A 13933-nucleotide genomic window follows, 5' to 3' on the forward strand; every position below is an offset into this window, starting at 1 on the left:
AATAGCTAGTTCTGTTTTAACGTCGGGTTAATATTGTGGAGGGGGCTAAATTGTTATGGAAAATAATAATGTAACGTTAGGTAATTACAGTACTCCCACCTTACATTCCTCAGGGACATTTGTATTAGATCTTTTAAGCAGGTGTTTTTTGTTTACATTGTTATTGCCTTCTGGTTAGCTAATGTTTGCCCTGCAGGTAATAGTCACTTTTCCACCCCTTTATATATTAGGTATAGTTGTAAGTAAAAAAAAAAAGGTCAAAGACAAAGCTATTCGGGTTCTTGTGAGTATATACACTTCACTGCCGATGTGGGGGGGCGCCACCTAAAATCTTGCCTAGGGCGCCAGATTGGTTAGGGCCGGGCCTGATTCGGACTAAAAGTAGACAAAAGTATTGGGACACTTATGACGAAAACTGAACAAAAGTATTGGGACACTTAGGACTAGCACCTGCTAAATATGCGGGCCCGACCAATGCTGCTTGCAGCTTTAATTTTTATTATTTTTTTATTATTATTATTTTTTTAATACACTGTAGCATTTTGAGGTTGTTTGCTCAATATAAAGTGCTTTTTACAAATGAAATCTATTATTATTATTATTATTATTATTAAAGGGTGGTCCTAAAGAGGTAGGCATTTTTCGGAGGTCTCAAGAAAGTAAAAAATACAAGAATGTGTGTGTGTGTGTGTGTGTGTGTGTGTGTGTGTGTGTGTGTGTGTGTGTGTGTGTGTGTGTGTGGTTGGCGGAGGTGGGGGTGAAGAATGCTTGGTATGTGCGGACGACACCAACACGAAAGGCGGCAAATGTTTCCAGCCGGTGAAAATTAACCCGGAAACCTTTCTTCTATCCGCGTTTTGATCCACTCTTCGACGCCAAAAGCCGACGCGGCACACGCGACGTGGAATAAAGTCGACAAGTGAGCGTTTGGCGGTGAGATCCTGCGGTCGCTGGCAGGTCGAACACCCCCCAGGAGCGGCGAATGGTTGAGTCCGTAGTAGGCAGGACTGTGAGCGGTCTGCAGCAGGACGTCGGAGATCAATGAACCGGACCCGAGGCTCACTGGTTCGGCGTAAAGTGAGCGGATAGACGAGTCCCTCCCTCGGATAAATGTGTCACTACCTTCAGGGCGGCCAGGCTTCGTCTAACAATGCCGACATTTTAAACAGACGCCTGTTGTTTTTTTAGCCGACTCACCGCTTCCGACTTCTTCTTCTTCTTCGTCGGTGATATTGGTGACTTCTTCTTCTTCTTCTTCGTGGGTGATCGTGGTGCTGCAAGCCTCCAACAAGCCTCCAACATTACCTTAGTGGTGCTGCAAACCTCCAACATTACCGCAGGATGATCTTCGCCAACACGGGCAACCCGCTGAAAAGTGGCAGCCGCAAGCAGGTAGGCCAGGCCGCCTTTCTACTTTTCTACTACTGCCACTTTCCTGCCGCGCGGATGACATTGGGAAGCCCTTCCTGCCGTCGCCTTTTGTCGAATGACACCCGCGGCCCCTCCAGAGAAGGAAGGACGGGGAAGAATGTTTCTTTCCATGATCGCTGGCGTGCTGGTGGAGGGAATGAAGTGCTGGACAAATGGAAAGAAGAGCGAGGATGAATAAGAGTCATAAAAAGCAAGATGGAGAGATCACATCTGATCCTGTGAGGAGGAGGAGGAGGAGGAGGAGGATGGAGATGAGAGCAGCTGCTCAGCCTTTAATTGTTGTGTGCATAGAACCTGAATATATATATTATTACAACCTCAACATACTTTATTAGAACCTCAACATACATTATGGTTATTATTACCTGAGCATATATTGTGGTTATTATAACTTAAACATACATTATGGTTATTATAACCTGAACATACATTATGTTATTATAATCTGAACATATATTGTGGTTATTATAACCTTAAATGCATTATGGTTATTATAACCTGAACATACATTATGGTTATTATTACCTGAGCATATATTGTGGTTATTATAACTTAAACATACATTATGGTTATTATTACCTGGGCATATATTGTGGTTATTATAACTTAAACATACATTATGGTTATTATAACCTGAACATACATTATGTTATTATAATCTGAACATATATTGTGGTTATTATAACCTTAAATGCATTATGGTTATTATAACCTGAACATACATTATGGTTATTATTACCTGAGCATATATTGTGGTTATTATAACTTAAACATACATTATGGTTATTATAACCTGAACATACAGTACATTATGGTTATTGTAACCTGAACATATATTATGGTTATTATAACTTAAACATACATTATGTTATTATAACCTGAACATATATTGTGGTTATTATAACCTTAAATGCATTATGGTTATTATAACCTGAACATACAGTACATTATGGTTATTGTAGCCTGAACATATGTTATGGTTATTATAACTTAAACATACATTATGGTTATTATAACCTGAACATACAATACATTATGGTTATTGTAACCTGAACATATATTATGGTTATTATAACCTGAACATTTATTATGGTTATTATAACCTGAACATACAGTACATTATGGTTATTATAACCTGAACATACATTATTATAACCTGAACATGCATTATGGTTATTATAACCTGAACATACATTATGGTTATTATAACCTGAACATATATTATGGTTATTATAACCTGAACATACAGTACATTATGGTTATTGTAACCTGAACATATATTATGGTTATTATAACTTAAACATACATTATGGTTATTATAACCTGAACATATATTGTGGTTATTATAACCTTAAATGCATTATGGTTATTATAACCTGAACATACAGTACATTATGGTTATTGTAGCCTGAACATATGTTATGGTTATTATAACTTAAACATACATTATGGTTATTATAACCTGAACATACATTATGGTTATTATAACCTGAACATACAGTACATTATGGTTATTGTAACCTGAACATATATTATGGTTATTATAACCTGAACATTTATTATGGTTATTATAACCTGAACATACATTATGGTTATTATAATCTGAACATACATGATGGTTATTATAACCTGAACATACATTATGATTATTGCAACCTGAACATGCATTATGGTTATTATAACCTGAACATACATTATGGTTATTATAACCTGAACATACATTATGGTTATTATAACCTGAACATACATTATGGTTATTATTACCTGAGCATATATTGTGGTTATTATAACTTAAACATACATTATGGTTATTATAACCTGAACATACATTATGGTTATTATAACCTGAACATACAGTACATTATGGTTATTGTAACCTGAACATATATTATGGTTATTATAACTTAAACATACATTATGGTTATTATAACCTGAACATATATTGTGGTTATTATAACCTTAAATGCATTATGGTTATTATAACCTGAACATACAGTACATTATGGTTATTGTAGCCTGAACATATGTTATGGTTATTATAACTTAAACATACATTATGGTTATTATAACCTGAACATACATTATGGTTATTATAACCTGAACATACAGTACATTATGGTTATTGTAACCTGAACATATATTATGGTTATTATAACCTGAACATTTATTATGGTTATTGTAACCTGAACATACAGTACATTATGGTTATTATAACCTGAACATACATTATTATAACCTGAATGTACATTATGGTTATTATAACCTGAACATACATTATGGTTATTATAACCTGAACATACATTATGATTATTGCAACCTGAACATGCATTATGGTTATTATAACCTGAACATACATTATGGTTATTATAACCTGAACATACATTATGGTTATTATAACCTGAACATACAGTACATTATGGTTATTGTAGCCTGAACATATATTATGGTTATTATAACCTGAACATTTATTATGGTTATTATAACCTGAACATACAGTACATTATGGTTATTGTAGCCTGAACATATGTTATGGTTATTATAACTTAAACATACATTATGGTTATTATAACCTGAACATACATTATGGTTATTATAACCTGAACATACAGTACATTATGGTTATTGTAACCTGAACATATATTATGGTTATTATAACCTGAAGATTTATTATGGTTATTATAACCTGAACGTACATTATGGTTATTATAACCTGAACATACATTATTATAACCTGAATGTACATTATGGTTTTTATAATCTGAACATACATGATGGTTATTATAACCTGAACATACATTATGATTATTGCAACCTGAACATGCATTATGGTTATTATAACCTGAACATACATTATGGTTATTATAACCTGAACATACAGTACATTATGGTTATTGTAACCTGAACATATATTATGGTTATTATAACCTGAACATTTATTATGGTTATTATAACCTGAACATACATTATGGTTATTATAACCTGAACATACATTATTATAACCTGAACGTACATTATGGTTATTATAATCTGAACATACATGATGGTTATTATAACCTGAACATACATTATGATTATTGCAACCTGAACATGCATTATGGTTATTATAACGTGAACATACATTATAGTTATTATAACCTGAACATATATTATGGTTATTATAACCTGAACATACATTATGGTTATTATAACCTGAACGTACATTATGGTTATTATAATCTGAACATACATTATGATTATTGCAACCTGAACATGCATTATGGTTATTATAACGTGAACATACATTATGGTTATTATAACCTGAACATATATTATGGTTATTATAACTTCAACATACATTATGGTTATTATAACGTAAACATACATTATGGTTATTATAACTTGAACATACGTTATGGTTATTATAACTTAAACATACATTATGGTTATTATAACCTGAACATACATTATGGTTATTATAACCTGAACATACAGTACATTATGGTCATTGTAACCTGAACATATATTATGGTTATTATAACCTGAACATTTATTATGGTTATTATAACCTGAACATACATTATGGTTATTATAACCTGAACATACATTATTATAACCTGAACGTACATTTTGGTTATTATAATCTGAACATACATGATGGTTATTATAACCTGAACATACATTATGATTATTGCAACCTGAACATGCATTATGGTTATTATAACTTAAACATACATTATGGTTATTATAACATGAACATACATTATGGTTATTATAACCTGAACATACGTTATGGTTATTATAACCTGAAAAACACATAATGGTTATTATAACCTACACATGCATTATGGTTATTGTAGTTCTCTTTAAAGGGGTCATATGATGTTTTTCTACATTTAAAACACTTCCTTGTGGTATACATAACATGTTTTGGTGATACTTTGCTCAAAATGTTGCATAGATTAAGTTTTACAGACCATCTTCAAGCCGCTTTCTGACCGTATCTTCAGGAAGTGCTTTTTTGTGGGCGGGTCTTGTTTACGTGCTTCCACTTATAGCGTCTTCTCGCCGCTGGCCATGTTGAAGTGTTTCGCGCTTCCATCGCGAGTCTACTGACAGATATAAGTTAGAACTGTACGCTACTTTGGTTATTGTGGTCCTCTTTAATTGTGATCATTTATATAACCTCAACATGTATTATGGTTATTGTAGTCCTCTTTATTGTGATCATGTATATAACTTAAACATGTACTATGGTTATTGTAGTCCTCTTTATTGTGATCATGTATATAACTTAAACATGTACTATGGTTATTGTAGTCCTCTTTAATTATGATCATGTATATAACTCAAACATGTACTATGGTTATTGTAGTCCTCGTTGATTGTGATCATGTATATAACTTAAACATGTATTATGGTTATTGTAGTCCTCTTTAATTGTGATCATGTATATAACTTAAACATGTACTATGGTTATTGTAGTCCTCTTTGATTGTGATCATGTATATAACTTAAACATGTATTATGCTTATTGTAGTCCTCCTTAATTGTGATCATGTATATAACTTAGACATGTATTATGGTTATTGTAGTCCTCTTTTGGTGTGATCATGTATATAACTGAAACATGTCCTATGGTTAGGGCAGCACGGTGGAAGAGGGGTTAGTGCGTCTGCCTCACAATACGAAGGTGCTGAGTAGTCTGGGGTTCAATCCCAGGCTCGGGATCTTTCTGTGTGGAGTTTGCATGTTCTCCCCGTGACTGCGTGGGTTCCCTCCGGGTACTCCGGCTTCCTCCCACCTCCAAAGACATGCACCTGGGGATAAGTTGATTGGCAACACTAAAATGGTCCCTAGTGTGTGAATGTGAGTGTGAATGTTGTCTGTCTATCTGTGTTGGCCCTGCGATGAGGTGGCGACTTGTCTAAGGTGTACCCCAACCTTCCGCCCGATTGTAGCGAGCCCGAAGGGAATAAGCGGTAGAAAATGGATGGATGGATGGATGTACTATGGTTATTGTAGTCTTCTTTGATTGTGATCATATATATAACTTAAACATGTATTATGGTTATTGTAGTTCTATTTAAGTGTGATCATGGCCGTATCCTACAGTTTGACCTTTTCAGGTGAACAGGAAGTGAGGGCCCTCTTTACAGCCACACCTTCTGATTGGGATGGAAGATTGACGATGTAGAATGCAGAAGCAGAGTTTTTATGGCGACGTGTGATTGAAATATGAGCTTCACATGGATTGAATTATTCCAGCACGTTCGGGTTCCATCCATATTAATCAATGAAGTGATTGGGATGTGATTCCTGCAGGGAAACAAAGAGGGAGTTTTTTTCTCTCTCCATGCCTGTGCCTTGTTGGAGCCAGGGGTGGAGTTAGGACTGAAGAAGATCCGGGTCTTATCCCAAAGGATTGATGGATTCATTAGAAGAAGAAGAAAAAAAATACGGCTTCTCAACTTCCAAATTCTGACTACCTTAAGGGGAATTGCACATTTTTGGAATTTTGTCTATCATTCAGGATTCTTATGTAGGCCAATAACACATACTCTATGTTTTTTTTAATGCATTGTAAGTTGTAAATAAAGGTTAGCAAAAGTCAGCTAACAATGGAGCCAACGGGAGTACTCTAATCGGTCTATAAAGCTCTCTAAAAACATCTGAAAGCCTCCATCAAGGTTTTATAAACACCCTGTAAGTATATATGTAGTATATCAACATTCATAATACATGTAATATTTATATATTTTGATCATTTTAAGCGTAATAAATTCACAGACGCATCACAAAGTTCAATTTTCACTTCAATAACAACAAGACTACTAAACATGGCAGATTTGATGAGAGACAACAAAGACTACTTTGGTACAAATGATGATCCAGAAACGTCTATTTTTGATCCTGAATATAAGGAGGATGATCTACCAGTTTTAGAAAAAAAAAACAGATCTAGCTTTAGTGAAACACTAAGCATCATGTAGCAGTATTGCTAAGTGCGAAACAAGAAATATAAACTATCAACATAATAAAACAATCACTTACTGTACAATGTTTGCTCTCAATTTTAACATGTTCTATCTACACTTCTGTTCAAATGTGATAATCACTTATTCTTCTCTTCTTTGATACTTTACATTAGTTTTGGATGATACCACACATTTAGGTATGGATCCAATACCAAGTAGTTACAGATACAGTCTCCAATAACACCAAAAAAACATGCTAGATTTGTTGCTAGTCGTTTTTGTTCAAGGAAAAGTCACTAAAAGAGTAGTAGTACTCTCTAAAAACTTCTCAACAAAGTACATTGTACAAGAAGCAGCAACAATTAGAGCAAGACGATATCATAAAAAATATATGTTAATACTAATTATTACTACTTATTACTTATTACTAATTAATACTAAACCTACTCAGTGGCCTAGTGGTTAGAGCGTCCGCCCTGAGATTGGTAGGTTGTGAGTTCAAACCCCGGCCGAGTCATACCAAAGACTATGAAAATGGGAGCCATTACCTCCCTGCTTGGCACTCAGCATCAAGGGTTGGAATTGGGGGTTAAATCACCAAAATGATTCCCGGGCGCGGCACCGCTGCTGCTCACTGCTCCCCTCACCCCCCTTGTAAATAAAGGTTAGCAAAAGTCAGCTAACAATGGAGCCAACGGGAGTACTCTAATCCGTCTATAAAGCTCTCTAAAAACATCTGAAAGCCTCCATCAAGGTTTTATAAACACCCTGTAAGTATATATGTAGTATATCAACATTCATAATACATGTAATATTTATATATTTTGATCATTTTAAGCGTATTAAATTCACAGACGCATCACAAAGTTCAATTTTCACTTCAATAACAACAAGACTACTAAACATGGCAGATTTGATGAGAGACAACAAAGACTACTTTGGTACAAATGATGATCCAGAAACGTCTATTTTTGATTCTGAATATAAGGAGGATGATCTACCAGTTTTAGAAAAAAAAAAACAGATCTAGCTTTAGTGAAACACTAAGCATCATGTAGCAGTATTGCTAAGTGCGAAACAAGAAATATAAACTATCAACATAATAAAACAATCACTTACTGTACAATGTTTGCTCTCAATGGGATAAAGACTGATGGGATGTTTATATCTTCCCCTTTACATGAAGTATTATTCCTAATCTTCGCAAAGAGATGAAAAAGATGGTCTGTAAAACATAATCTATGCAAAGAACTACTATTACATGTGAAGTAGACCACAAGGAAGTCTTTAAATGTAGATTAAAAAAAAATCATGATCTGACCCCTTTAATGCGCCTTTTGTATGAACAAAGATCTGAATAGACCCGCTCATCGGCGGTGCGCCTTATAATCCGGTGCGCCATATGGCGGTACGATTCACAAACCTGAATCATCACAGCGGGTGTTGTTGTTTATCTGTCGTGTTACTTTTAGTTGGAAAAAACTTCCTGATATTCATGTTTACGTTCCGTAATGCGCACATAGGATGCACAGTATGCATTGAAACTTTACGAAGCCGCTGCCCCTCTGTTGGACTCTGGTACTGCATGTTCTTCTTCCAAAAGTAAAATTGGGATTGATGTCTTTCCCTGGTAGCCACCCCCTAGCGCCGCTCCGAAAGCTGCTTTTTTGTGGTCTCGTGAAGAAGCCTTTGAAGCTTCCCAAAAATTAGTGTAGTAGTAATTGCATACCAACAAAAAAAAGGGCCTTTGCTTGAAGACCCAACAGATGTTTGTGCCACAGCGAAGCATTCTGTGAAAAGGAATCCTCCGTGAGCATCCGACCGTCACATGACTTGGTAGGAAAATCTTGGTGTTTGGGGTTGGCATGACTGCGGTGGTATCCATGGCTTTGGGTCTCTGCGTGGATTGTCCTTTGGTTACGGACAGATGGCGCGACGGTGCCAGGCTTTGTGTTGGAACGGATCTGGAGAGGGTTTGGGCTGGCTGGGAGCTATTTTCATGGATGAGTAAGGGGAAGGAAATGCTTAGCGGGGCTGTGCGGCTCGCAAGAAGGAAAACGGAGCAAGATATGATCATGAACTCATTATTCTAGGCAAACCTCATTGGTATTTAAGAGCTTGATGTTGTCTCGATTGCTTAACAAAGTATTGAGAAGTTGTCTAATTGGAACCTGCTGAAGGACATCAACGTGGAGAGCAGGCTGGTACACGGCAGTAGATAGGAGACCTGTGCTTTGTCATCTTTTTAATCCCTCCAGACGAGAATTCCTTGTGATAACAGTTGACCGGTGCCTTAAATGTGATTATGTGGCTCCCTTCTACACTCTGGAAGCTAACAGTGGCCCTCCTGTGTGCAGTCCTACCCCATGACTCCGTCCAGTCCCAGCAGCAGCAGCAACAGCAGCAGCACAGGCCTGGAGCAGCTCAGCAAGACCAACCTGTACATCCGGGGTCTGCCTCCTGCCACCACAGACCTGGACCTGGTCAAACTCTGTCACCAGTGAGTACAATCAAGTGTCTTTCAGGGTCTACGTCTGCATGGGCAACAGTCTACGCTAGATTTCTCACAGGTTTATAAAGCTCGGACTCTGACCACCGTCGTTGTAACCCTGGATCATCTCATCAATTTAGCAGTTTTTACTGTTTACCTTCCTAACGTCATGAGTTTATACTTAAAAATATGTCCGATTCATCAACATTTTCGGTTCCATAAACGGAATTAACGATAAACCACTGTAAAACTCTCGACAGTTCATATTAAGCTTGCTCGCTAGCTTAAATGCTAATATGAATATAAGACACATTACCATATTTCCCCATGAAGAAACACCATAACCCAATTTAAACTGGCACAAACACAACTAACTAAGATATTCAGTTGTGTACATTGAACCTAGCAGCTGAGTGACAGATCTATACTTGACATGGACGTGTCTACAACAGGAAGCATACTTGCCAACCCTCCCGGATTTTCCGGGAGACTCCCGAAATTCAGCGCCTCTCCCGAAAACCTCCCGGGACAAATTTTCTCCCGAAAAACTCCCTGAAATTCAGGCGGACCTGAGTGACGTGTTGACAACACACAACAACAGTGTCTACCGTAAAGCAGTTCGTCTGCCGTAAACAGCAATGTTGTGACACTTTTAAACAGGACAATACTGCCATCTACTGTACATGCATATGTGACCCACCCATAATGTGTCACATTTTTGTGTTGATTTATTTATTTTATTTTGTGGTTTGAATTCGTTTTTGGAGCTGTCATTACACATTTATCAGTATTCACATTGGTCAGTAGGGGGCAGTAGGGCGTTTCTTCCCAATTGAATGCTATCACCTGCAGACCGGAAGTGTCTTGTCATTCTGATGAGCGCGACCAGTCTGTGAACAATTGAAACGTCCTGTGTGCTTTTTCCTCCTGTATAACAGGTTAGTTTTGGTGAATCAACTCACTGAATAATATCCATGTGATCTTTATAAGTTTAAGTACACATTCTGATGGTGGAGCCTAACTCTAAAGTGTTTGTGAGTTGTAGTTTGTAAATGAACACTGAAATTCAAGTATTTATTTTATTTATATATATATATATATATATATATATATATATATATATATATATATATATATATATATATATATATATAATATAGCTAGAATTCACTGAAAGTCAAGTATTTCTTATATATATATATATATATATATATATATATCTTAACCACGCCCCCGCCCCCACCCCCCACCTCCCGAAATCGGAGGTCTCAAGGTTGGCAAGTATGACAGGAAGTGACATCACTTAAACCAGACGCGTATGATTTGTTTTGTGTTTATCATTAAAAAAAACACCACAAAAGCTAAAATACTGTGATAATAATGATGACATTGATCAGTAATTTTTGTGTTGTTGTGACAAGTACATGTCATTTATTGATTGCGGTGCCTTGCCACAGCCAAATATAAGCCGCCACATGAAAACAAATTTAAGTAATCTATTTCGGGTTGTCCCAATGTCAATATTTAGGTGCCGGAACCAAAATGTATTTTGATACTTTTCAAAATAAAGTTTAAAAATGTCATTTTTGGCTTCATTTTAACAGAAAATCTTATGATACATTAAAAATTTGTTTCCTATTATACATCTGCTTATTTTATGTTTTAACATGTTCTATCTTCACTTCTGGTCAAATGTGATAATCACTTATTCTTCTCTACTTTGATACTTTACATTAGTTTTGGATGATACCACACATTTAGGTATCGATCCGATACCAAGTAGTTACAGATACAGTCTCCAATAACACCAAAAAAACATGCTAGATTTGTTGCTAGTCGTTTTTGTTCAAGGAAAAGTCACTAAAAGAGTAGTAGTACTCTCTAGAAACTTCTCAACAAAGTACATTGTACAAGAAGCAGCAACAATTAGAGCAAGACGATATCATACAAAATATATGTTAATACTAATTATTACTACTTATTACTTATTACTAATTAATACTAAACCTACTCAGTGGCCTAGTGGTTAGAGCGTCCGCCCTGAGATTGGTAGGTTGTGAGTTCAAACCCCGGCCGAGTCATACCAAAGACTATGAAAATGGGAGCCATTACCTCCCTGCTTGGCACTCAGCATCAAGGCTTGGAATTGGGGGTTACATCACCAAAATGATTCCCGGGCGCGGCACCGCTGCTGCTCACTGCTCCCCTCACCTCCCAGGGGGTGAACAAGGGTGATGGGTCAAATGCAGAGAACACATTTCACCACACCTAGTGTGTGTGTGACAATCATTGCTACTTTAACTTTTAACTTGAATTAATAATAACACAGATTTGTTTTTAAATGTTTGTTTTGACATTTTTCAGGCCATTTTAAAGAAAATATAGCATCAACGCTGATATTAAAGTATTTCTGATTCTGATTATGCAAATTATACCTCAATGTCATATTGACCACACCCCCAATTGCAATCTGGGGGAAATCTTGCGCTAAATTGTAAAAAAATATAGAGTTTTTGCAGCTACAACAGCTTCCAATGGGCCGTGAGGTGAAAGGTGACTGATGATGTCATTCAACAATGTCTTTGTGGGCGTGGCTTTATGCACTTCCTCAAACTGTTCCCATGAAATAGGAAGCACTCACTTGTCTAAAATGCCTTAGTAAGTTGAAAAAGTCACATTCCAGGCGGAACTACACCGCCGAAACTAATCTAAGCAACACTGAACAGTGTTTGGTCAAATGTTACAATCTTAGACGTGGTATTTCAAGAAGATTACAAATCACAGTTCCACTGGATGGCAGAGAGTTCAGGGAGTCAAAGTTTGTTTTTCTGTTGATTCATTATTTTGCTTATATGAAGTAATAACATGCTGAGAACCAGTGGGGGTTTTTGGTCTTTTTTTTGTCCTCAGGTAGATCATTTTTTTCACATTAAATGATATGGAATGTAACTTTATTGTCATCGCATTTAAAACAATAAAACATATGTGTATATATATATATATATATATATATATATATATATATATATATATATATATATATATATATATACAGTCAAGAAAATAAGTATTTGAACACCCTGCTATTTTGCAAGTTCTCCCACTTAGAAATCATGGAGGGGTCTGAAATTTTCACGGTAGGTGCATGTCCACTGTATGAGAGATAACCTAAAAAGAAAAATCCAGAAATCACAATCTATGATTTTTTAAACAATTTATTTGTGTGATACAGCTGAAAATAAGTATTTGAACACCTGTCTATCAGCTGGAATTCTGACCCTCAAAGACCTGTTAGTCCGCCTTTAAAAGACCTCCTCCACTCCACTGTATTATCCTGAATCAGATGCACCTGTGTGAGGTCGTTAGCTGCATAAAGACACCTGTCCACCCCATACAATCAGTAAGACCCAAACATTCAGCATGGCTAAGACCAAAGAGCTGTCCAAAGACACCAGAGACAAAATTGTACAACTCCACAAGGATGGAAAGGGCTACGGAGAAATTGCCAAGCAGCTTGGTGAAAAAAGGTCCAGTGTTGGAGCAATCATTAGAAAATGGAAGAAGCTAAACATGACGGTCAATCTCAATGGGAGTGGAGCCCCATGCAAGATATCGCCTCGTGGGGTCTCAATGATGCTAATAAAGGTAAGGAATCAGCCCAGGACTACACGGCAGGACTTGGTCAATGACCTGAAAAGAGCTGGGACCACTGTTTCCATGGTCACTGTTGGTAATACACTAAGACGTCATGCTTTGAAATCATGCATGGCACGGAAGGTTTCCCTGCTTAAACCAGCACATGTTAAGGCCCGTCTTAAGTTTGACAATGACCATTTGGATGATCCAGAGGAGTCATGGGAGAAAGTTTTGTGGACAGATGAGACCAAAATTGACCTTTTTGGTCATAATTCCACTGTGCGTGTTTGGAGGAAGAAGAATGATGCGTAGCATCCCAAGAACACCATCCCTACTGTGAAGCATGGGGGTGGTAGCATCATGCTTTGGGGGTGTTTTTCTGCTCATGAGACAGGACGACTGTACTGTATTAAGGAGAGAA

At 36.6% G+C, this 13933-nt stretch overlaps 1 protein-coding gene across 3 annotated transcripts in view; it reads left to right on the forward strand.

Moving 5' to 3' along the window:
* Positions 1–833: 833 nt before the first annotated feature.
* rbms1a (RNA binding motif, single stranded interacting protein 1a) overlaps positions 834–13933 on the forward strand; it is a 78572-nt gene continuing 65472 nt past the window's right edge. The window contains exons 1-2 of one of the 3 annotated variants that reach the window (XM_061974610.2): positions 834–1392; positions 9743–9885. In XM_061974610.2, the coding sequence (XP_061830594.1) occupies positions 1342–1392; positions 9743–9885 (194 nt within the window). In that variant the 5' untranslated portion in view covers positions 834–1341. The remainder of the gene's footprint in view (positions 1393–9742; positions 9886–13933) is intronic. The other 2 variants (XM_061974611.2, XM_061974608.2) reach the window with 2 other exon arrangements.

Source organism: Nerophis lumbriciformis, linkage group LG15 (assembly GCF_033978685.3).
Source record: "Nerophis lumbriciformis linkage group LG15, RoL_Nlum_v2.1, whole genome shotgun sequence".
Taxonomy (NCBI): Eukaryota; Metazoa; Chordata; class Actinopteri; order Syngnathiformes; family Syngnathidae; genus Nerophis; species Nerophis lumbriciformis.